Source organism: Hyalella azteca, unplaced genomic scaffold (assembly GCF_000764305.2).
Source record: "Hyalella azteca isolate HAZT.00-mixed unplaced genomic scaffold, Hazt_2.0.2 contig17841, whole genome shotgun sequence".
Taxonomy (NCBI): Eukaryota; Metazoa; Arthropoda; class Malacostraca; order Amphipoda; family Hyalellidae; genus Hyalella; species Hyalella azteca.
The window spans coordinates 511,410-538,351 of record NW_025947610.1 but is presented as its reverse complement, the minus strand read 5'-3'; the positions used below and the strand labels follow the sequence as shown (position 1 = coordinate 538,351).

General features: G+C 36.3%; 1 protein-coding gene across 1 annotated transcript; it reads left to right on the top strand.

Moving 5' to 3' along the window:
- Nucleotides 1-871: 871 nt before the first annotated feature.
- LOC108669759 lies at nt 872-26,942 on the top strand (the record flags this gene model as incomplete). The annotated part of the gene is made up of 8 exons (XM_047885408.1): nt 872-1,004; nt 6,192-6,327; nt 13,133-13,242; nt 15,272-15,455; nt 19,033-19,254; nt 20,583-20,681; nt 22,844-22,911; nt 25,761-26,942. Coding segments are annotated over 8 exons (1,600 nt in total), but the record flags the coding sequence as incomplete, so codon positions are not given.

Sequence of the window (26,942 nt, the reverse complement as noted above, 5' to 3'; positions counted from 1 at the left end):
AGTCTTATTCAATCTTTATTCTTCACTTGCTTTGCCTCGCCATTTAGTCAGGATAGTAAATCACGAAAACTTTATAGACCTTTAATTTTAAATCATTCATTCAGAATTTTGAATTGCATGCAGGTGGAAGAACCAGTTTCCGGACGAGTGGTAGCCAACATCTCATCCGAGAGTCCGGATTTCATCATCCGGCCTCTGGACCCGGACCCTGACTACGCCTGTCTCTTATACACATCTAGATGTGTATAAGAGACAATTTTCCCCTGTAGTGGTATGAACTTGACGTGTAGACACGCTCTACACGTCAAGTGTGAGTCACGGGAGAAAATGTGCATTAGAAAAATATTATTTGTTAAATGTGGGAGCTTAATGAAATCTAACTCTGTGTTTTAAGAAGAGCTAAGACCATAAACCTGTGGCGGAATGGGCCGCAAGGTCGAGTGATAATACATTTTTTTAGCGCATTTTCTTATTTACGGAAAAAAATGCGCTATTGTGCTCGTCATGTCCGTTCGAATTTAAACCTATTTGATTGATATCAAAAGTTTTTACTCATTATTTGTTAACTTTATCACAACAGATCAATAAAAATCTGTTAATACCTACTAATTCTCAATATTCTACAAATTTAATATGTGCTAAATTACTCCGTAACTTTCGTTAAATTTAAAAAAACTCTTCTCCGACTGCAATATTACCGCTCGTCTTTACCTTAGTTACCCCACGCTGGCGGTGGCAGGAGACGCGGTTACATGTGAGCAGCGGGAACAACATAACCGTAGAATTTTGTCGAAACGTTCCTCAAATGCAAAACAAATTTCAAAAAATGCTCTCCGTCTATGATATTGCAATTCTCCCATCTTTACTTCAGTTGCCCCACGCTGTCGGTGGGAGCAGCTAATGTAAGCGTCGAGTGCGCAGTGGACGCTCACCCGCCCCCTACGCGCTTCTCCTGGAGCCTCAACACAAGTCAGGGCGTGACGATCCTCAAGCCTGACGCCGCGGTATGATGCAAAATGTAGAATGTTTAGCTGTGGTTTATTCATGTTCATTTTATATTTGTTTATGTACTTTGTCAGAGATTTATTCATATTCCTTTAATGCTTGTGCACTTAATTTGAAAATATTTATTTATGTTTCTTTCATGTTCGTTAATATCATAGTATTCATGTTCCTTTCATGTTTGTGTGCTTAATTTGCTAATGATTTATTTATGTTTTTTTCATGTTCGTTTATATAGTTTATCAGAGATTTATTCATGTTCCTCTCATGCTGGTGTGCTTAATTTGCTAATGATTTATTCTTGTTCGTTTCATTTTTGTTTGCTCAGTTTGCCAGTGATTTAGTCAGGTGTTATTCAAGCTTTTCTATTTATACAGGTTTTCATAGTTGTTTAAGTTTTATGAGAGACACAGTCGAAGTGCTCGTATGAATCTTGCAAGTGTTCTAAGAGTTATATGACAATTTATTTTAAATATTAATAGGAGCAAGAAACGGTTGGAACTTGCTTCGTGCGAGACCCAAAAGTACTAGTCTAAAAAATATTGGGCTAAATTTACTGATATGGGAACCCCGAAGTATTTGATAATGGAAACCAATAATAAAAGCTGAGAAAGCTGGATTTGTGGATGTGAAAAATGAGGATAAGCCATCGGTTATTGTGATAAACATTTCAGGAATTCGTTACAGTAAACTGGTAGTGAATTTCCGTTCGAAAGCAACGCCAGCAATTTACCCGGAAGTAAACGCAACCTTCGCTCAATTTTACCGCAAAAAATTACAACTGCGGAATTTAATTCAGCTTCCTTACATATGTGCTAGTAATTTGCCTCTAAATTGTTCAGCCAACAAGACCTAATTCTCAACAACACAGAAATGTTGGCATCTCTAGGAAGTATTCGGGTCGAACAAAGGCATTCAATATTGATAAGCTTCCTCGACGCTGCCAAGTCATGAGACGATAAAAGTCACAGATTTGTTGCCTCAGTGCATCGACTGGAATAAACCTTCATGAAAAATTCACTGTGATTCCAGCGCCTGAATCCCCACTACTAATTCTCAATATATCAGCTAAACCACGTAGCCCTTGCCAGAAAAAATCAATTGAGGCGAAGATTTGCTTCGGCTCGTAATAGGAAGCGTGATTTCATGAGTTAAAAATTGCTCAGTGTCATCGATTATAATGTAGGTAATTTTTGCCGACTTATCAATGCCGTTACATGCATTTCTTTAAAAAATCATCCGATATCATAAAATGATATGAATTAGGTACTTATATTATCAGTTGCCTTATATCGCAAGCTCACAAGAATTTTAAAAGCAAAGAAAACGCCGAGCAAATTCACCAAATCGATATTGAAAACGTTTTGGAACCCGTTTTCCTATCCTCCTGAACTAGTGAATCGCATACGGCTTTTATGTTTTAGTGTTTTTTCTTAAATTTTAACCTTTACGTGTCCCCTATGACACTGTGCTCCGCGGGTACTGGTTTTTGATTTAAGGTTGTTTTGTGTTTAGGTCTTTTTATGTTTTAATGTCTGAATTAGAATTTTGATTTATAAAATGATTGTATTCATTTTTTAGATTGTCTAATTGATGATGGAGCTGGACTCCGAAACGTTTTCAATATCGGTATGGTTAATTTGCTTGACGTTTTCTTTGCTTTCAGATATGAATAAAGTCTTGTATGATTTTTCTGTTCATTTACGTAAATTTTGGACTGCTTTCCATCAATTTCCACTTCAAATTTATGTAATTTATATTTTTTTCACTAATACCAACTTTGAATAAAATTCTTCCATGTTTTGCAGGCAGTTTTGGTGCTGTTATGGCGTTGGTAAAGTAAGCATAGAAGAAGAACAAGCAATTGAGGTTAAATATTTACGACCTCCACATGTTGCTGAGCGCAACTGTCAAGAAGATTGCTTTTATATACACGCCCATTATTACCGGCAGCTTAAACCAAACAAAGTAAATTATTCACACGCAGCAAACAGAACCTACTTCACTTTGAGGATTGTTTACAATCGATGCCTGAATATAAATATTTTATACTAGTAGTGACATTAGCCTGTAGCATTACATTATTCAATCAATAATACTCACCGTGCAGTTGAAAGAAGAATACCTAAATACAAATTCGAATAAAAGCTTGAGCCGTTCCAGCCTTCAGCCTTCAAATGTAATTGGCTTTTTGAAGAATGCATTTGATTAATGAATACAGTCCTGAATAATCACATGCTTAAACTCTGACGCTGGGAAACAAAAGACTCACGAAAACCTGTGAACCCTTAGTCCTTTAGGTCTACTTGCAAAACCAATATCCGTCTGCTCATAGAAGCAATGAAAGAATTTATGTCACTTTTTTGCTTAAATTGCAAATAAATAAGAATTTAAAAGCAAAGAATAGTCCCCAAAAATTTATATCTTTATAGAAAACGTTTCGGAGACTAGCTCCATCGTCAGTTCGTAGAATCTAGAGTCACAATCAAAAATCAATCACGATGGAGATGGCCTCCGAAACGTTTTCTTTTAAATTCTTAGCAATGAAAGAGTTCTCAAACGTATAATTTGTAGTAATATTACATGCAAAATCAACAATAAATCACATCACAATCATTTAGTACAATGAATATGACTCGTCAATATGACAATACAATATGACAATTCAGAAATAAAAGTAATCAGAACAATAACTAAAACTCATTCAAAGACTCTTACCTGAGGATGCTAAATGATGCTCGTGTATATAGAGCCGCGCATACTCAAGGGCATCGTTTATTAAGTAATTTTTCTGACTTGTCCTCTGACAATGTGTATTTTTAGCAGATAACTGGAAAAATTGCATTGAAAGGAAGTTTGAACTCAACCCGGCTTACTTTTTAATGAAACGTTCTGAACTGAAAGATCTTGCCTGATGTATTCATTAGGCAATTCTTGATCGCCTCCAGCTTAGTCGATGACAATCCTGCTCGAAACCAGCTGCTATACGGCCATCAAGTCTGATCCTGCAGCAACTTTGCTCTGTTGTTTAATTGGCGCTGAGCCTTGCACCAAATTTTAATTTGGATAAATAGAATATTTTTGCGGAGTTTCTAGCATATACCTTTCGATTGGAATAACATAGTTGCTAAATATATTTTATATCATTAATAATATTGTTGGAAATATTAATAGTTGGCTAGTGATGCCACCATTCTTTTGAATACCTAATTATAATCAATTTAATTTTATAGCATTCTTTACATTCCTCTACCTGACTTGATGATAACTCTCTTATTAATTAATGCCAATAAATTACGAATTCACAGTGCAGAACTTCATACAACCTCAATTCGACATTCGTAGGAGAGTTTAATTTTCTAATTTAATTGCTATCTTTGTACCCCATTTTCTCCTTTATGGAAAAAAATGCGCTATTGTGCTCGAAATGTCCATCCGTCCGTCTGTCTGTCCGTCCGCGACTTCACGTTTTCGTTGACGAGAAAATGCGGTCTCTGTCACTCACTGCAGTGAGTACTGAGTTATATCTTTTTATTTAACTTGTTGTTTTGTCCGTCTTTCCTATTTGTTTGAAGTATGTCTGAACTTGGTCTGAGATTCGTCCGAGAATTCATTGAGATTTTCTCCGAAATTTGTCCAAACAAAAGTGAACTCGGACTATGGAGCCAAATTGAAACCAAACGGAAGCCCGAGTGATGCCGGAGTACAGCAAGGTGTAGTAGTAAAAGTAGTAGTAGAAGTAGCAGGTATTCTAGCGCTTCATGAAGAACTTGATCTACCCATAAAAAGCAAAATGGAAGCCAAATAGGGAATACTAAATCAAATTCTGCGATGAAACGACGAATTTTTTCTGAAAGTAGCTTCAAACTAAATAAAATTCTATAAATGCGAACTAGATAATTAGAAAATTTAATGTAAATGTTTTGATCCAACATTCGTTTTCCGATGGCACATGATTTCACCGACCTTCTTAAATATTATCTTCACCAACTTTTTCTACTATTTTAAATATTTATATCATGTTTTATAACGTTTAATGTTCTCATAACATCACGAAACAACGGCATACTGGGCATACTGTATAGTATCTTCACTATATTGTGCATATAATATAAGATAGATAATGTAATTTTGAAAAATATAAATGATTAACATATACTCATAAAATTAAACAGAAATCATGAATTGATGACATGAACTGTAAAAATCCACATCGATCGTTATAAACATAAGTTTCATTTAATATCATTTCTTCGGCTTGCAACGATTGCTCTTTTATGATGCTCGCCAACTGACCATTTTAATGAAGTCTTCCATCAGGCAAGGCTCATAATTTAAGATTGTCACATTTTCGAGCTTTTAAACAAGCGTCTCGAAGGATTTTAAACAATCTTTTAAACAAGCGTCTTTAAACAAGCGTCTCGTGCACTTCATCGAAGATACTCTTCGACCTTCTTATTTCAGATGAGAATTTACCGTAAAAGTCAATGGTCGAATCCAGCTCTCTGCTCAAATACTGTTGGAAATTTTTTCCTGACGGATTGTTGAACTGAATGGTGAAACCTATACAGTAACTCGACGTCATTATCTTATCTACTCAATGCGGTGATAATTGACATACTATAATATATATAATATATAAGTGTGCCAGTTATGTTTGTCTGTTGCTTATTCTTAACTACCCGAGCACCCTACAGATTTCGATTATCACAACCAGTTTAATCTGTCACAACCAGTTGCGGTCTTGAAGCCCCAACTCATTGCTTCTTTCTTAGTGATCATGTCCTCTGAACCGTAACTACTGGGCCACCCTGCCGAGAATAGTAAGCGTGACACACACCTATTTGCTACTAATAGGTTTGATGTATAAGTGTGGCATTAATATTTAGTACATGAAGAACTTCTGTCATTTGTACGTGGTCCATCACTGGCCTTCACTAAAGGATGCTTAGGGTTATCAGATCGGAGCAGAGAGGCGCAGGTTCGATCCCAGCTCTGTGCGCCAGTTTCTGGTCAGAATCGGCAAGGAGGCCGGGCGGTTAAGCACAGCAGAATTGTAGCAGTGCGTTGCGAGTTCAAGACCGCAAAATGCTGTGAATGTTCTGCGAGGTTAAGAATCGGCGACAGGCCTACGGCCTGATAAACGCTGAAACCGCTATATATTAACATCAAGTGCAAGTGTCTTCCAGGTTCGTGCGTCAGGCGGCGTGTCGACCATCACGCGCACGACACCTTCAGACCTACTGCAGGAGGAGCTGTTGTGTTGGGCGTCCAACGAAATAGGCACGACGAGCAAACCTTGTGTCACGCAACTCGTCGCTGCTGGTGAGGGATAAGGGGTTTTTCTAATACATTTATGTCGTTTGACCGCTAAAATAACAAATTTAAAAAATTTCGTTGCCTGAATTTTTCACGAGCAAAAAGTTAAAAAACTATAACGGTACCTCATATTTTAACCTGATTATGCAGGTTGTTTCTGTTTCCGTTTTTATTAAAAATTTTTAATATTCTAAGCAAATTCTAAGAATTTTTTCATGAACTTATGATCCTTCTATGCAATTGATTCTGATTTTTAACGAATGTTTGCTGCAAGTTTACACGTTTTTTCTCACTATATTTTTGCAACACATTTATTTTACCATTTCCCCTGCATCATTATTTTTAAACATTTTCAAAGTGAGTTCGCTCAAGTCTTTTAGATAAAATTGTTTCACCCTATTCGTTGTGAGCGTTCATACGTTATTAATAACTTTTTATTCTCCGCGGCAGCGTTCGATGTTCCTTGTCAACCGATTATTTATGCAAAACATATGCTGAGGCATGAGCATGTATTGATGTTTAAAAATGCAGATTTAGTTTGCATGCATTTCTCGATTTCTCAGCTTATTTTTAATCTCTGGCCTTGAAAATTAGTTAATGAATTTTTATTACGTGTGTTTAATATTTTCACTCTACGTATGTTTTATGAATGCAATAAATATGTTCTAACAAATTACGTATCTGTTTTCGTTGAATTAGTTCCAAAAATACTATATCGCGAACAAATTTAACAATATCGCCAATGTTCCAAACTATGATAAGAAAGAACTCTTGTTACGAGAGTGGGTAATGATTTTAGATACAAATGTCGAAACCTGAAATTTGTTAATTTCGTGGAATAAATAACTGGAAAAAACCATGGGCGTATTAGGTATTGAAATTCTATATTTATATCCAATAAATTATTCAAGTGATCTTGTTAATCGATTTGATTATGGCACAACAAATTCTCTCTCTGTCTCATCTGAACTGAGCACTGCAGTTATGAATTCGCTTTTCGGCCTTGCTAAATGAATTTTTTAACAGATTGGGTATCTCCTTCATTTAATACACAGGTTTAGCAAAAACGTGGCATTGAAAGTGCTTCACATTCTGAAATAAACATTCCCCACAACTCATTGGTAACTGAGCCCAAACAAAGCAACTCAGCAGATGCTTTCAATTTAAATACATGGCAGCCTGGAGCTCTGGATGCGTCGAGCGTGAGATGGCATTCACGTTCCATGAAATGCTTCGATAATGCGCTGCTGCGTGAGATGGCATTCGCGTTCCATGAAATGCTTCGATAATGTGCTGCTGCGTGAGATGGCATTCGCGTTCCATGAAATGCTTCGATAATGCGCGGCTGCGTGAGATCTGATCGACTTTCCTTGCGTGCTCACTTGAACATTTCCAAATTAAATGAATAATTCGTGATTGTGGTCTCGTTATAGATTAAAACATTGAGGTACTTGTGAAGTTTACATGCATTGTGTTAATGGATGCACTACATAGCTTCATTCATTGTTTTCTTTACATTGATATTCGTTTGATCTAATGTTGTACCGTATCTAAATTGTTGTTAAAAAATGATTAATATCGATAATAAATATGTCCTTCGATTGCTTCTCGTTGTGAATTTGGGTAAAAAAACATCTAATAAGTAAGAAATTCGGTAATTTGGAAGCCATTGCGACTGCCATATTCTTACTAATGAAACATACATACATACTAATGATATGTTTTGTTGAATGAAAACAAACTACTAAATAAAAATTTACCAATAAAACCAAACATGCAGAGAAATAATTTTGTTACTTAAAATTCTTGCTAATTATTTATGCCGAAGAAGCATGAGTTTAAAATGACCAAATGAGAGATTTTCAAACAATTGACGAAGTTTTTAGATAGAAATTTATTAATGGATGCTGTTTGCATTGAATTTCCTACTAACAAATTTCAGAAATATTCGATTACATTCTGAAATATTTGGAAACACTTTACATTTGGATAATATAATTCTGGAAACATTAAATTATTCAGCTAGACGCAATTAAATTTTTGCTGATGCTCTGTTGAAAATTTTCAGTCATAAATTGTTGGCAAATTCTAAAATTGAGTGAGCATGCAAATGGCATGGGAGTTCTTCCATAAATGTTTTCTGTTCCATCGAGCAAACGCTATCGTTTTGTACAGCATTTTACGCTTAATTCGCCAAGTAAACAAACGTCAAAATTCCGCATGGGAGATGCGGTGTTTTCGGAATGCTGCGATGGAGTCAGCTTCTATTAGATGAAAAAAGGGTGCTCTTTTATGTATTATTTAAAAGATTGTTATGTGATTTAGCAGGAAAAATTAGGAACTAACTGAAAATAATCTGAGAAATTCAACATGATAATTTTATTTAGTTATATATTGATGTCACATGGACATTTTGTTCCGGAATTTTTAAATTATTATTTTCGTTGCGGAATTTCATCGGAAAATAGAACTGAAATATTAAATGAATTATTTATCGGAAATTAAGCATTATTTGAGAAAATTATTCAAATCTATTCAAATTTACTGATGTTAACTAGGAAAAAACATCAAATGAATCATTCTCTGTCTACTGATTGAAAATGTGTGGGGTTCTATCCTTCTGATAATCCGATCACTCTGCATTTTTTTCTACCGAAGAATCTGGTCTCCGTTTACGCTCAGTACCTTGGGACTAAAGAAATAACCCCAGCGTAAATAAATGAAATTTCGCTATTATTCGTCGGTAGAAAAGACTCTCAACAACTTGATATTTCAGAAGAAAAAAATCCTGGAACGCAAGATTTATCCCTAGTAAATTTCAACCGAGTTTGCCTTCTTTATTTTTTCATTATTTGGAAATGAAGTATCTCAAAATGCCATTTGAAACCAGGTAAACGTAAATTTTCTACCGTTTAAATAGATTTTCCGAAAACTTACGTTAACAAATTCATGTTATTTTTCTTGGTATGAAAATTTTCAGTGTAAGACAAAATTTTCATTTTTTATTCAGCAGTATTATTATTAAGTATTCTCCATATGCGAAGCTTGAAAGTGGCGAATCTTTCATACGAAAATGACAAGAGTATCATCCTAGATATAATGCCTGAATTGCCAAGAGTATTACTGAAAAGACGAAATTTCTAAGGTACTCTAAAATTCAAGTGTTACTGAGATAATTCTCACTGTGTTTCATTTAAATAAGACTATTGTCATCTCGTGCAGCGTCTCACAGCTGAAGAAGCGACCTCCTTTCATCCGCAGCTCATACGGTCGCTTTGATCCGAGCTTTAATGCTTCCAGTTTATACAAGCCCGGTGGTGTTTATTTATAGAGCTATATTACAGCTATTTTATAGCACTGATGGCGCTCGCATGCTCGTATTATCAAGCGTATAATCTTATTTATTGAGTAATTGGGCGTCTCGTAGCCTGTTGAAAAGCTTGGTAGTCACTGCATGTGTTAAAGTTGTAAGCAGTCTGTACATAAAATGTTGTTAAAAATCAATTTGTCTTGCTTAATCTGAAAATTTCGATTTAAATTTCAGTTTTTAAGCAGAATACATTTATTCTAGTGTAAATGTTCCGTCAACATTGAGTTTTTCTATGTCAATGAATTAAAGAAAGAGTTAATGAGTTTTCTCTGAAAATTGTTGTGAACTTTGCTATTTTGTATTTTCCAATACCACATTCCTGAATTGAACCAGCGTGAAGTGAAACAAATAAAAATGTACTTTTACATTAAATGTCAACGATAAGCATTACTAGTTCATGCAATGGATATGAATTATTCATTCTAGGCGAGGATTAATCTTGTTTCACAAATAACGTCGCGTGACGACAGTTGCGGAAGAAATGTTCAAGTTTTTGGGGTGATATTTCCCGACTCCCCAATCACTAAGTACCTTCAAAAACGTCCTCCATCCACCAAGCTCGTGTGTTATCTTGTGATTAAGATTTTTTGTTGTTATTGTGCAAGTTCGTACCGAAAAAAAGTTCTAATTAGGAGGACAAGGCGAATCCTGCCTAACATGCAGGATTCTTTTTATGGTCCAGTCTGTCATTAGGGATTCTGGCCGCGGTGGGTGAATAGGTAAAGAGTTTTTTGTAGCGACGTAAACTCGCTGTGTTCAAGACATAAAAGCCGTCGAGTTGCGGGGATAGCGGCAAGCTTTAATTGGCATATAATAGTTCTATGCGGGGTTATTCAGCTACTATTTTGTAAGATTTAGTGTAATATGAAAAGTTATCTTGCAAGGTATTTTTAAATATCATGTACAAGTACACGAGAATGCCGTTATATGATTGTTTGTGCGATGGGATGGGAACGCTAAAGTTTCAAAATGACCAAATAGCAATAATTGAACAAAAACAAGAGGATACGTATTTTCATGCAATTTTGTTCTGCAACAAATTTCTAATGTTATGCGCGTTTCCTAAAATTTTAGCACTGCAGCCAAGCTGTCAAAGTACAGGGTCATCAATATTTAGCGTTACAACTTTGAGTGGTTAGAACTATGAAATGAAACACAATTATGAATGTTTGAAAATGTATTTATGTAGGCAGAGGTTCAGAGATACAATTCCCACAATTTCATTCAATATGTCCACCATCTGCATCAATAACGAGTTGTAGACGCTTAGAGAAAGCCTTACACGAGTCACGAATGACACTCTGCGGGATTTTGGCCCACTCCTTCAGCAGTTTGACCTATAGGGCTTCCACACTCCTATGGTGAACGGTCGAGACCTTGCTCTCAAGGTATGACCAGATCCCAAAATCCAGAGGATTCAGATCGGGTGACGATGGGGGCCATTCATCTGTGGTAATGAAGTGGGGAATATTCTCGGACAGCCACTCCTGAGTCGATTTGGCCCCATGGGATGGTGCAGAGTCCTGCTGGAACGACCAGGAGCGTTTTATGAAGTGCTTTCGTGCCCAGGGCAACAATGCACCAATAAGGATGGCATCTCGATAGTTCTTCTGATTCAATTTTGCCCCTTTGTCAACAATAAAGAGGGGACTCGTTGAGGACGCTGTTACGGCTACCCAGACCATCACTGAGGTCGGGCATTGCTTCCTAGTCACCACACGGGATCCTTCGTCTCCATTCTTCGACCAAATTCGATCATTTTGGGAGTTGAAGTGGTGTTCAACATTGAACATCTTCTCATCACTGAAAACGAGGTTTGGCAGCGTGCCATCATGAATGCGGGAAAGAAGAATCTTGGATCTTTGGAGGCGTTTGTCAACAACTTGAGCAGACAGTTGGTGTTTTTTGACATGCTTGAATGGGGACAACTTTAGGTCCTTCCGGAGAACAGTCGACATGGTTCCATACGACACATTTGACTGTTTTGCGAGTGTATTGATTTTGAAAAAAACGATGTAATGCTAAATATTGATGACCCTGTATTAACTGTACACCCAACACAGTATGTCGGTGATTCGAAGCGAGAAGAAATTTTGTCGCGTGGAGAAGTTGCAGCGCCATTTTTTTAGTTTATAGCCGTGGCCCCTGGTGTTGGTTCTTGTTTCAAATTCTAGTAATCCTTCGGGGACCTTGTATAAACCATGAGTATACGTGTATACTTCAATGAGGTCCCCACGCAGACGTCGATAACTGAGGCTTGGAAGCTTCATAATCTTCAATCTTTCTTCATAGGACTTGTCCTTCAAGCCTGGAATTATCCTAGCTTGTTGCACGTCTTTGAACATTCTCTATTAAATTTCTGTCCTTTTCAAATCTCGGTGACCACACAACGTTTCCAAACTCTAGATTCGGGCGCACGACAGCAACAAACAACTGCTTCATCGCTTCTTCATCTAGGAACTCGTATGAGCGTCTGATTAGTCCAAGAAGTTTGTTGGATGTGTTAGCTTGCGTTTCAACATGCTTAGAAAATTTCAGCTCCTTGTCAACATAAACTCCGAGATCTTTTTCCACACTAGACTTTTCAATCATTACTCTCTCTCGTTGCAACCATGTCTTCTCATATTGTAATCTTGCTGTTCATTGTTCTTTCCGAGGTGAAGTACTTAACACTTGTCAGCATTAAACCGCAGCTGCCACGTATCAGTCCAGTTAACTAAACTGTCAAGATCATCTTGTAATTGCGCTTTATTTGACGCATCCTTTACTGTATTATAAACTTTTGTGTCGTCGGCATACATGGAGCACACGCTGGACACTACTTCTGGCAGATCGTTTATAAAAGCAACGAAAAAAATAGGCCCAAGAACGCTTCTTTGTGGCACGCCACTGCGCACTGATGCTCAGTCTGACACGGTTCCGCTAATGTTCACGTTGTCGTCTACCTAATAGAAAGTCTTTGATCTATTGGAATACGTATCTATTGGAATACGTTTCCCTCAATGGGAAACGTATGGCAGAGACGTTTTATGGCAGGGTGGCCCAGTGGTTACAGTTCAGAGTATCAAGATTGGCGCAGAGAGGCGCGGGTTCGATCCCAGCTCTGTGCGTCAGTTTCTGGTCAGAATCGGCAAGGAGGCCGGGCGGTTAAGCACAGCAGAATTGAATCAGTGAGTTGTGAGTTCGAGACCGCAACAAGCTGTGGATGTTCTGCGATGATAAGAATCGGCGACAGGCCTATGGCCTAACAAACGCCGAAGCCGCTATTATTATTATATTATTATAATTCCCAAAGACTTCACTTTACGCAACAGCCGCTCATGCGGAACACTGTCAAATGCTTTGGCAATACATCTGCGTTGCCGTACCCCAGTGTTGCCATATTGCAGTGTTGCCATACACCAGTGTTACCAAACATCAGTGTTGCCATACTGTCACCAGGCGAGCCTGGGAGCGTGGAGCGCTGCAGTGTGCACAACCGCACGCCGTCGAGCCTCCACGTGACCTGCCGGCCCGCCACCTCCAGCGCCGGCAGATACTACATGGCGGTGGTGAGTGCCGTGGTAAGTGTGGCGGTGGTGAGTGTGGCGGTGGTGTGGTGGCGGTGGTGTGGTGGCGGTGGAGAGTGTGGCAGTGCTTCCCTTAATCATATAGTTTGTTTTCCCACTGGATAAGCTTCCTCCCCCACCCATACACTCAGAGTAGCGAGTTAAGACTTTGTCCACATTGCGATGCACTTACTACCTCTATATGGATCATACAAGCCTAGTCTAGCCAGGCAAAAGAACGTGTCAGAGATGAAAGTGTTTCTCTATTGGACAATGAGAGCCATTCAATATACTGAAGAATGTAGAGGCTTCCTCTAACTCAGGTACGAAGAAATTCATTGAAATTCGCGTCGTCTCTCCAGCCGTCCTCGTGCCACGTAATTTCCTATTTGGTCTTTGGGTAATTGCCTGCGCTGCGTCCAGGAACTTGAAAAGCTGCATCCAAGATACGGGAAAAACTTGCATCCGCCTACACAAACTTATAAGAAATTCAATTGACTAACGTCAATATATTAGATATATATAATGTAATTTGATAATTATTATATTATTAGATAGTATCACTGAACGAGGCGTGAAATACGTGGTGCCTAGGTAACTAATAACATCGAACCTAAACAGAGTTGAAGGTACTTTGCAAATGTCGGCTAATTTAAACTATTAGTATATCAATTTAAGAAGAGCATTCAGCCATCGAGGACAATAAATTGATAATCTACTTTAATATTTTAAAAGTGGGTAGAATACAGTGTTTGTATATATAGAATTCAAATAAAGTCATTCAGTTAAAATTTGAATAGGATTCAAGTACCAAAGCTCGGGTGTCAAGTAGTCAGCGTTAACTTAAAACTTAACATAAATATGAAATTGTAGACGGTTTTGTGTTAAGGAATGTAGGAGCAATCAAAATTCTTGCTAGGTGAGCTCAAGTTCATTGAAGTTTCAGAAAAAGAACTTGTGAGCAAATAATTGAACTGAAATTGAAATATTATATTTTGGGATATGAATTTAATAACTTTCACAGATTTTATAGGAAGTCAATTACGGGAGTTTGATATATATATAAATAAATATATACAGATAAATATATAAAAACACAATAAATAATAAAACTATTTATAAATAAGCTTTGGGTTTAGTGGCTAAACTATTTCTTTGAGATAAAATCCAGCTGAGCTCTAAATTTAAGCGAGGGTTTCGAGCACAAAAAAGCAGATGCTCTCCGCTCAAGATTGACTCCAGGCAAATTGACACAGGATCTTAGGATCGCGAATGGAATTTTAAATTAGCAATGTTGCAATTTAACTTCTGTTCAAACTAATTTATTCCCTTTTCCAATTCGTGGTTTTATGTTGATTAATTCTCTATGAATTATTTTTTAAAGGAATTATTGTATTAAACAAACTTCATAGCTTGCAGTTGCTATGCAATGTACGCTCCTCCACAAAACATGGCTCTATTTATACATATACCTTTGAAGGCAATTTTCAACATAGGCCTCAACCACTTTTTCGGAAGTCTGTGGAAGCCTCTCTAGGTTTTCTCATCCCCACATTCTAAGACAAATTTCTTGCCTAACTCGACAATTTTTCTTCCACCGAGTGTGAATTGAAATACCGCAGCACTCGGCAGGTCAGGTACGACTGAGCTCGTCTCCAGATCAAAGACAAGCGCTCGAGTCTCTGAAGTCAGCCAGACTTCTTTTAGTGGCAGATCCGGTAAACCCGGACTTCTACCTTTCACACTGTCCCAATTTCGGGACTTCACGTGGCCTTACCAGACTATAATTTTCCGGGAAAAAATCTTTAAGCCTTGTCCGAGAACAGGGTGATTTCATTCATTTTAAAACACATTTATTCCTCAACTTCTTTGATTCTCTGTCGTGCCTGAACTGTGTCAAGCGGCAATTAGTCTTATTCAATTTTTATCCTTTACATGCTTTGCCTCGCTATTTAATCAGGACAGTAAATCGTGAAAACTTTATAGACCTTCAATTTTAAGTTATTCATTGAGAATTTTTAATTACATGCAGGTGGAGGAACCAGTTTCCGGACGAGTGGTAGCCAACATCTCATCCGAGAGTCCGGATTTCATCATCCGGCCTCTGGACCCGGACCCTGACTACGCCGTGCGCGTGTTCTCCGTGAACGTCAGGGGCAGGTCGCTGCCGTACCTCCTCGAGAGCTTCTCGCTCAAAGTCGCCGAAAATCGGATGGGTATATGGGGGACATTTATCGTTTTAATTATTTATTATTATTATTGTCATTATTGTATTATTATTGTTATTATTATTATTATTATTTTTATTATTATTCTTATTATTTTTATTATTATTATTATTATTGTTATTATTATTATCATCATTATTTTTTATTATTACCATTATTATTATAATACAATCAATACATTCATAAATGTTCAACTTCATCTATATTATTGTATAACCATTCGTTATTTTCACTCGTTAAGTTCCTTATCCGTTTTGTTGTAGTACTTCAGCAAATGCTTTATTCTTTAACTGTAGCTTGGAATAGAACAAGCGAGTCCTGATTGTAATATAGATTCTCGTCATTTTTTGTAAATAAAACTAAATGTATTATGGCAGTTGATAGTTTGCAAGAATATTAGCGAATAGGGCTAACTGTGAAGCTAAATTTATTCCTCAATAATATTTATGTGTTCTAAAGAGTATTGACGATATCTTGGCATTTACGTGATACTAATTTTGCAAAGCCAATACAAGAATTGAAAAGAAGTTCGTAGTTAATTTTCTCTTATAAATCAAGATCACAAGAGTTTAAGCAGCCGTTATGAAATTGTTTTTTTTAAAACATTGGGAACCATACGTCGCTCGATTTTAAAAATAAAATTAGGACATATGACTATAATAACTATATTTCAGACGCATATATCCATCTCTACCTTTCATAATCGTACCAGGCACGGAATATCTCAAAGTAACTCACCAAACTTAACAATGGAGACTTATACAAATTATTAGTTTATCTTCTATGATATGCCTGAAATTTGCGCGACTGAGTTCGCTTCAAAATTTAAAAGACGCATTATTATAGCCTAGTCTTGTATGAACAGTTCCAATAACAACGGAGAATTTTTAACTCTTATTTCGAATTTTCCTGCCCATGATGAATCTAACGCTTACGATATATGTATATCAATTTTCTCAATCGTCATTGTAATTATTTATGGAGTTTGAATAATGCATGAATGTGTTTTATGTGTGTCTAGATTAGTTCACTCTAAAACAAAAGCAACCCTCGAATAACTCTTGATCGGATTGTTCGCTACAAATTCCAATTTTGACCAGGTTTTTAATTAAAAGATTTAAGACGTCGGTATCAAAACTATATAAGTGTTCGTTTCGTTCTTGTTTTACTGATGCAGTTTTTCTTGCTTAATGACAATGCCAAGAATTAAGAGGCGTGTAATGTATGAAATTAGATCTCTGGCTATCTATCATGTACCGCTATTTTCAAACGTTTCCATGGAGACATTTTTTTAACCATCCCAGCGACTTTCTAACATCTTTGATTTTAAAATGCACCTATTAAAACGTCTTGAATCTCTGAACCAATAGTTAACTCAATTATACTATCTCTATATTCGATATTCTGTAATCGCAGGTCTTAATTTACTCCGGAATCAGAATTTTATGATTGATGACGTTTGCCTTCGATTCGTCAGTCAGCTAAGAAACGAATTCCAATGAACAATAATTTGTAAACTTTCTGGTATTCTTTTTTTAGTTTGTTTCAGGATACTTTCATAAAAATTCCCTCAACCTGGAACTTAATTTAAATTTACGTTGAATATAGCACTATTTCGCAAACACCAGATGTAAATTTGTTTTTATTTTATAGGTAATTTTTTTTAGTATCATCCAACTTTGGCGAAAAAGAATTAACTAATTTTTTGCATTTTTTAGATTTAAGACCTCAAAAATTCAGTAAAATAGCAACAACAGAATGAATTCGATCGCTCTATAATTTCTTCCAGCCGCTCATGTTATTTACGCTGATTTATTCTCCACCGTTTTTTTCTATACTGCTAAACTAAGACCTTATTTTTATTTCTGAAATTTTCTGGATTAATTACACGATTAGTATACCTTATTAGTTTGAGCGGATCAAGTTAATTCCAATGAGTTTGTTTGCATTTTCGGGGAGTTGTTCTCGACGAGACCGACTAATATGTTAGCTATTCCCAGCTAGTCTCCGGATTTAATTTCTCTAACTGACAGCCTTGTTAGTGAGTAAATGCCCCGTGGGAATCAAGAATTATCCAGTCAAGACATGCCTCGTGTGTTTTAAGTAAGGAGGAAATTAATAATGATGGAAATTTTTAGAAATATCATAATAACACCGCGGATTTATTCCTTGAAAATGAACCAAGTAAAATTATTATACCAAGCTTAAAATTATTTGATCTTCCATTATGTATGTATGATCATCGGTTTTCAAAAGCAATAACTTCAAAATGAAACCGTTTTTGCGGGAAATACGTTTTACGCATCGCTTTAATTCATTTTTGCCATTCATTAAATAATAAACTAAAAATGTATTTAATTGAAATTTTTTATTTCGCCGCTTATTTCATACTTTAACTTTTTTACAGGCCTTGTTAACTTTTAACAGTTTTTATAATTTTGAAACTGTGTGCAAATATTATTTTTCAGAAGGCCTCGCCTTTCCTCCTTTCAAAAGCACCGGGGTTAATTCTAAGTGCGAATAGATTTCGTATTTTTATCATGGAGTGATTTACGAGGATAATTATTCATATTATATTCCAGCTTTACAATCAATCGAGAACCAAGTCTCCAAGCTTAACATAGCACTGAGCGATTTCTCATTATCCATTGAACGAACACGGCTGAAAATATTGAATTTTTGTTATGCCTTATAAACTTTTTGGAAAGTCAAGATTTATCTTATTTTTCATCATGACAAAGCATTCAAATTTTCATATACAAACTCAATTTAATGATTATTTCAACAAGCTTAAGTAAGTTAAGAGGAAAAAGTTCATGATAAAACTGTTCCACATGTAAAGTTTCGGGTAAAACTGAGCCTGCGGCTAACAATCTTTTGATAAAGATCTTTGATGGTCCAAGGCAACTGGTAGTGATAAGAAATATTTGGATAGATTATGAGTTTTGAAACCGACAATAATGTTGTTTTATTACACTTAATTCTCTATTTTTAACGGAGATGGTTACCCAGCTTATTCAGGTTTGATGTCTCTGATTGTTTCGAAATTCGAGAGAAAACATTCGTGTTATTTTTTCGTTTTCATGCCTGCGCAACACGATGAAAAGTTTAAGCAAACTTCAACAAACTTTAAGATTGAATGAAATTCAGAGCATGCAATATATCATGGCTGTTTTAAATATTTTAAGTAACTTAACTGAGCGAATTCAAATTTAGATATTCAACTCACTGTTAAACCAGCAGCTTAGCTTACAAGATTTTCTTTCGAGTAATTCTCTCGCCACTTTTTACTAACCTAACAAATATCGCCTGCTACAATGGCGCTTTGTTTACTTTTTTTAATTAAACTTAATCCAACTCCCTTTCCGTCAATCGATCCTTTATTCCAAAACTTCATCACTTCATTTCATTTGGCTGAATAATAAATAATCATACAAAATTTTACAGTTCACATTAAAAAAAATTCGTAGCACGATCAAACGAATGCAAACACAATCTTACTGAAATATCTTTCGCTGTTTAATTATACGCTTTGGTACAATTAAATATTTTTCCTTTGATTCAGATGCTGACACAGCGCCTTCAGGAACAGCATCGCCTCTGCTGGCAGGGATCATCGGGAGTGTCGGCGTACTGCTGGCACTGCTGACCACTTCACTGCTGGCAGCTACACTGAGACGGTACAGAGCTCGCAGGCTGACAGCAGGGCGCGCTGTCAGTCTACCGTCTGACTGTGCAGATAAGGAGACAGCTGACGGCATCTCTGTCAACGGCGATACCACCCCGGGTAAGTGTGACGAATTGAGGGGGGTCTAATGTGTTCAATTGTACATTAGTTTCTGTTCTGCAAATCTCTTTACTACTTTAACTGTAGCCGCAGTTCATTAACTATGAAGGTTAAACGTTGATATTACAACTTGATTTTGGCAACATCTGCTGGAATAGCAGATTACGAACTCGGATCTCCTGAACGACCACATTGCACGCGTCTGTGACAAGTGTCGGAGGTGCAATAGCTTTACTTGTCGTAGTTGCCATGTTGCAATTACCTGTTCAGTATTTTTAGCAAATTATATATATTAGCCCTACGTTCACTTTTTTCATTGTTTATTTCATTGATAACCTGATATTTATTTGTCATAACCTTGCCAGTGTTTCTAAAATGTATTCGTTTTTCTATGTTTTGTGCTCATTGCAACTAATTTGTTCCTTCTAATAAAGCAACGAAGCAAACCTAGGACACATTTATTGAACCTCCTCTTTAGCTTAGAGATCAGCACGCTACAAGGGCAAACTAATGCTGAAGAGTTCTAAGCGTAGCAGCTTTTGAAGAAGCCGTTACAATTGCGTTATTTAAATGCGTTACCGGGCGCGGATCTTCAATTTGGTATAGGCGATTAAAATATTCCATGTTTTGTTGCAAATGAGCCTCCAGAGACTCTCAAGCCGGGCGCTGTTCATTAATTAAATGATATCGTGCATTTATAATTTCAAGAATCATCGAGCGGAGGAAAGAAAATGAAATGAACTAAAATTAGGTTACCGGCAACATTCAATATAGGATATTTAAACTTTCGTTACAACATTAATTGACAATGATCCAATAATGTACATATATTCTAATTATATTTATGCTTAACAATCTATTCCCGTGAAAGAGCTCTCAGAGCAAAAATAATATTTACGTGGCAGCTGAATTTGTAACATCAAAAAAGTTTCTAATACTCGAAGTATCTCAAGTAATAAAATAAGCTTTGTACGATTTACGGACTGATTCAAAACTCTCGAGTCCTCTCACGTCGAACATTTGATTTACTCTCTATCTCACAGCTTTCAATAACATCTTGTCAGAATTTTGCTAGGTACCTTCAAGACTAAAATCAATTGAAATTTATTATTATTGCATTCATGTCTATGTGTATAATTGTGAAATACGCTGAAAATGGATATAATACGTGTTTTTAGCGCATTTTCTCATTTATGGAAAAAATGCACTATTGTGCTCGCAATCTCCGTCCGTCCGTCCGTCCGTGACTTCACGTTTTGGTCAACGAGAAAATGCGCTCTCTGTCACTCACTGCAGTGAGTACTGAGTTATATTTTTTCTTTGACCAGGCGAGTATTCATCAGGCTCGCTGGCGGGAGGAAGTCACCTGCTCTTGCCTGTGCAAGGCAAAGGCGACCGGAGAAGCTCGAGTTCTGGAGGCATGCAAGGTGTGCTATTCTTTGATGTGCTCAATTGAAGCCTTTGTACTCAAACCATAAGTATATGTATTTTTCTTGTTATTTTTATGTTATTGATTATATATGATTTTCATTGACTCGGAACTTGTAATTTTTTATCTTTTTCATGTCATGGAGTTTGTCACTGAGTTAGTAAAAGACTTTTATACAAGCTGTGCGAGCTATTGAAGGTGTCATTCTTTGTTGTTATGCTGGCTTGAGGTGATATACCGAACAGTTCATTCGTAGGATTTTTAACCTTTTCTGGTCCAATGAATGTATTCAAAAATAATATGTACACTTGTTTACTGATACAAGGTCTATTACATGGATATTTTTGTATGCTTGCGCTAAAAAATAGCGTCGGTTACTCTTTTTCTGTAATTGTTCATACATTTATCCAGATTATTATTTCTTGGAAGCGAAACTCTAACGTAATTGCAGCAAAAATTTAGTGAATTAAATCATCTAGTGACTCTTAAGAAAAATATCTAAACTTTTTCCGAAGCCTTTTCCTTTGACTGCCTAAAACAATAATACTAGCTCAAAATGCAAACGTTCTAGTTATCATTTAGCTGAATCTTCTTAAATTAGGGTGCTTATAGTTTTTAAAAATGTTCCATGATTTTTCCAGTTTAAACTAAATAAGTATTAAATTTATTAAATTTTTATTGAATATTTTTCTAAGTTCGTTGGTGAATCAGTCTAGAAGCACTTTTGGATTTTTTTGGATTTTCAACAGAGAAATGCAAAGACATAAAAATATAACTCAGTACTCACTGCAGTGAGTGACAGAGAGCGCATTTTCTCGTCGTCGAAAACGTGAAGTCACGGACGGACAGACAGACGGACAGACGGACGGACGGACAGACGGACATGGCGAGCACAATGGTGCATTTTTTCATTAATGACAAAATGCGCTAAAAATATATTCTTAAGATGGGATATAAATTCTTTAGCGAATAAAAACTAAATTTTATTTTAAAAAATTTATTGGAGGTTCTCCATTGTCAGTAAAGTGATTATAAAATGTTATTTCATCTTATTATTACGTACATAACCAATGAACTTAAATCATCGTTGCATTACGGCAGCTCTATCGTAATATTAATTGAGAGAGCTTTCACTTTCCTTATTTTATTAATTACAGCCAGGCGAGTATTTAATTAAAAGGTAATGGTCGTTCCTTCAAAATAGCGCCTGATGGACGTCAATTTTGCAGACAACAACCCTGGATTGTTTTGACTCCGAGACTTCAAATCCCCGTCAGAACAATCGCGCCCAAATTCTCCGAGATAAAAGCTGCTTCTTCTGAAGTGTTTTCAAATTAGAGCCAAAATCTAGACTGACTTGACATACATTTGTACATGGGCGGATCGATAGCTCGGACAAAGATACTAAATAACAAAATATGACTTCTTTTAATAGCCCGGCTCGCGACGGATGGTTTCTAAACTGATATATTCATCGTGGCAAATGCCCGAGAATTGTTATCGCCATTGAATTTAAGGTCGAATACTTTATTTGTTGAACCATGCTGAAAAATGCAAGCCAACTTTGATCGACGGAGAAAAATACTAAATCCGAAAATAAGTAGTTTTTACTACTTATAAATAAATATACTACTACCAATTTTACTTGAACAATAATGGTCCATTCATACCACATTCAAAAGTGTCAGCAAGTCCATTCATAACACATGCAATTTATCAGATCCCTTGTCGATTTCTAGCTTTGACTAATATTGACTAAAACTGACGGGCGTTTGGTAAAACTTTAATTCATGTAAAAGAGATTATTGTATATTATCTGCACCAAGCTTTTACCGAAACAAATACTCATTTTTTTTTTGTTTTATACAAAATCCAACAATAAAATCTTTAACATGGTACGCTGCTAAAAGGCCTCAACGTTGTTGTTTGTGCAAGAATGTTTTATCCTGCCCCTTGCTTCCCCTGCAGCTTATATAGTGTCCCTCGCTCACCCCAAGTCTGTTTATCCCAACTTCTCTGCTTCTTTTCCCCCCACAATTGCCTTGACTCAGGCAACAGTTTTAGGTCATAGCTCCTTCTTCTTTTATCCCCCACAATTGCCTTGACTCAGGCAACAGTTTTAGGTCATATAGCTCCTTCTTTTTTATGTTTTTCGAGCAGATTTTTGTCGGGAGTTTGCCCACTTAGAGTCCAGCGCTGCAGAGACTCCTACACCTGCTGTCGTCCAGGTGAGGACATTTTTATTTATTTTGATTTTTCAGTACAATTTCTTCTAATTTATTTGTAAATTAATTTAGTATAGAATGCATTCCTAGCGGTTCAAAGTAGTAATTTATCGTAGAACTAGATGAGATTCTTACACGCACTATCTGTTTCCTAATTAATCAATTTTTTATTTCTTTTTTGTTTTAATTTTTTAGATGAGCTCTACCCCCAAAATCCTATCTATCTCAATCCCTGTACCTATATGGCACAAGCTTATAGTCCCTAACTAACTTATTGCAACGCACTTATCCTACACCGCAATCTTACGTAACTGCAGTGTCACGCTGACTGACTTTATAGATACGAGCAGATTATAAGATATGTGTAGGAACTTTCTGGTCATGTGGAATTTACTAATTTAACACCAAATATTTTAAGATAAACTTCTGCATGAAAAGAGTGTAAAAAATAAACATGAATAACTTGAAGATAGTAGATCATTTCATTTCAATTTGATCAAAAACTTTCACAGCCGGAACATAGAGTGAAAAAACGAAAATTTACAACCCAAAGGAAATTCATAAAAATATTTATTAGCATCAAGCAACGTAGTACTAGACAATGATTCTTGGCGACGCATTATATTAGTCTGTGATAATGATCTACAGTCCTTTATTATATTAATATATTAACCAGTTCCCCTTTACTCAGAGCTGTCAGATATTCGTCCCTCGTAGGAATTTCCGCCCATTTCTTAAATGAATCCCAAGTCGCTCTTGACTCACAAGGCACGCGTCGTCTTGACTCATCGACAGTTTTGTGTGTAAAATTAGCGCATCATCTTCATATGTAAATCTTTAATATTGGTATTTAGGTCTTCTTTTTTGCTTTATTTGTACTTCTATTTAGAATTAGTTTTCAATATTTGGTTGTGCTACTAGTATATAATACTAGTATTTATAATTATTATTTAGTATTAGGATATGGTATTAGAATTTATTATTAATATTTATTATTGGTATTGAGTATTAGTATTATATTATTTAGCTTCGGTGTTCAGTGGCAGTAGACTCGCCGCAATGCATGCGTCAGAATCCACCTCGAGCCATGTCGTCTCACCCAACATCTCACCCGAGAACGTATTAAGAAAATATATGCATAAATGTATTTTCAATTAACTCAACATGAAAGTCAGAAAAAGTTACAAATGGAATTTCAATAACAATGAGTTAAAATTTAACAGAATTGTTTTGAAATTGCCATGCCAGTAATATATAACCAACATGACAACATTTCTTCATCAAATAATACCCCAGATACATTTGAGCTGGAATTGATTGAATTTCGTCATGAAAAGGCGTTAAGGGAATATTGGTATGGAAACTATCATAAAGCATCAAGGGGTTTGTAATCGCACTAATTGATATTAAATGAGTAAGCCAAAACTTTTTTAACTCATTCACATGCCAAATAAAGATTCCCATTCAATAATTTTTATTGAATGCCCGTCTGTCCCAGTAATAATTATATACAAGATAAAAAGTGACAGAGAGTGTACACAATTGATATCCAACCCGAAAAAACGCATCAGTTGCACGTATCAATGAGCGCCTCATATTGTGCTGTCAAATTAACATCAAAGTCTCATCAAGTCGGATTCCATTAATGTCAACTGTCCATACAAAGGCAGCTCGCTAATCCTCTCATGCCGTCATTGCGAAATCCAAACCAATGATTTATTTTTGAAGAGTGCGCAAACATCCAATGATAAAAACCGAGCCTTAAAATTACCCAAAATATGCCGATGATGAAGTCCGGGCCGCTAAATTGTTCAAATGACCGGGCCGCTAAATTGCTCAAAATTGAAGGCCGGGCCACTAAATTGCTCAAAATCAGCCAATGATAAAGACCGGGCCTCAGAATTACCAAGTTAGCCGATGATGAAGACTAATCCTAAAATTACGCAAAATCAGCCAATAACAAAAACCGCCGCTAATGAAGCTCGCAAGGAAACTCGTACACCAGCACGTCACGCGCGTCAAAGAAAGCTTCTCATTATTAGGTTTTATTTCTGGAAAAACCGGTAATCGGAAATCAAGTAAATATCACGAATGGTCCTCAACTTTGTTAACAAATTAATTACTTGTTTTCATTTATAATTTTTTGTTATTAATTGAACATTATTTGCATTAACGACTATACTGTTTAAATTTTTGGTATTTTCTTTATTTAAATTTGTATTTGAGACAACATATTCTTTGGACGAATTTTCATAATAATTTCACCAAGTTGTACGAAAATAATAAAATTACTTCTCGCCATATCAACCGATATTATTCGATACGCGACTATTCTGCTATTTTGGACTATTTTCTCCAGTAATAATATTTGAAAATAGTTCTAAATTTTTTAGGGTTACGATCTTAATTTGGGTGCGCTTGATAGCACTTGGCTGAGCTCAACATTCGACTCGAAAATTGAACCTCAATTAGCATTTATGTTCCTTTTAGTAAGTGTTCAGCTTTTTTGGTAACTTGATACTTTTATACACAAACCCTTATTTGTCTTGCTTATATTTTTGTCTTTTGGTGGTATATGTGACAAAATCTACTCATTGACTACGAAATAAATTGTTCACTTAATGTAAAAACATGAGCCTTGATAATGGGGTTTATAGTTGCATCGCTGACAAGGGTCTTGTCGTACCTGTGTCTGCATTCCCGCAAACGAGCCGAAATGACAAAAGCTAACAACAAAGGAACTGATCAAACTTTTTCAAAATAATTTTTCGATAACCTAATTAACCCAACTTTCATCGGATTTTCGGTCACAAATTCCCATTGAAATAACCCTTAAATTGTTTCTCTTGCAGCCTGAACGCAGTATCGAAATCGGCCGCAATGCGACACTCAGTTCTGGGAATCAAGATTCAACCGAGAGCAACCCTGCCTTGTACTCTTGTGGTTACCGGTACATCAGAAGAGGAAGCGAATTTACTTGCAATGATATCTTAAACAGAAACGAAATACCTCAAGGCACTGAGCAACGCCGTGTTGGCTTTCGGTTCGTTGAGTCCTTACTCGAACAAGACCGTGCAGAAGAATGCGGATCTTTAGATAGACGTTTGATGTCATCTCGTATCAAAGACCTTCGCAAAGAAATTGGTATCAACGATGACGTCACGTGGAAGTCTCCAGGTCACAGTACAGGTGATTCACAGTATGCTTTCGTAGACTCATCGAGAGTTTCGCCTTACCACGATCATGATGTCGTCAATAACCTGTTGAATAGCTATAAGTTAGTCTACAGACCTTCAGCTGGTCTTAGCAGTAATTATTACGATTCTTCATCAACAAGTTTAGTGCCCAGGGCCTCTCAGAACCACCTAGAGTCACCCAGAGTCTCTGGTACGTTAGAGTCTCCTGAAAAATTGACTCCGACTCGGGTGCCTCCCTTGGCGCGTCGTGATGGAGTAACGGCCAGCGGGTGTACGAGAAGGACTGACGAGAGCTACGTTTAATTAAAAAATTTAATACGTACATAATGACGGTAAAAAGCTTGCTGGCTCATTTTTTCATACTTTTAAAGTTATTTTTATGAAATAAACTGACCGAGGAGGTTGCTACTTGTCACTTGTAAATGTATTGCATAATGGCAAGGATTTTCTCAGACGGGGTAAAAGGAAGATTGGTATCCATTGTCATTAATGAATTTTTTGAAGGCCTTAATTGTCTCTAGCTTTTTTTTGTATCTATCAAGTGTCAATTTCGTTCAATTTGTGCAATGTTATACATCTTTGATCAAAGCTCTTAACTTTTTAACGTGATATTTAATTAATAAAATGCCAATCAGCGCGAATTTCACTTGGTCGGGCCTCAGTGTTTGGCATGTCATTGCCATTTCCTAAATTTTATCGGGATCAATTAAATTAATAACGAAGCTTTACGCTTAATAATCTATACTGGCAGTCATTTTGTGCTGTGACACAAAAATAGTTGCTAGATTTATGATGAAATTCTAACTTGCAGAGGTGATTTTTATAATTTCTTTCTTC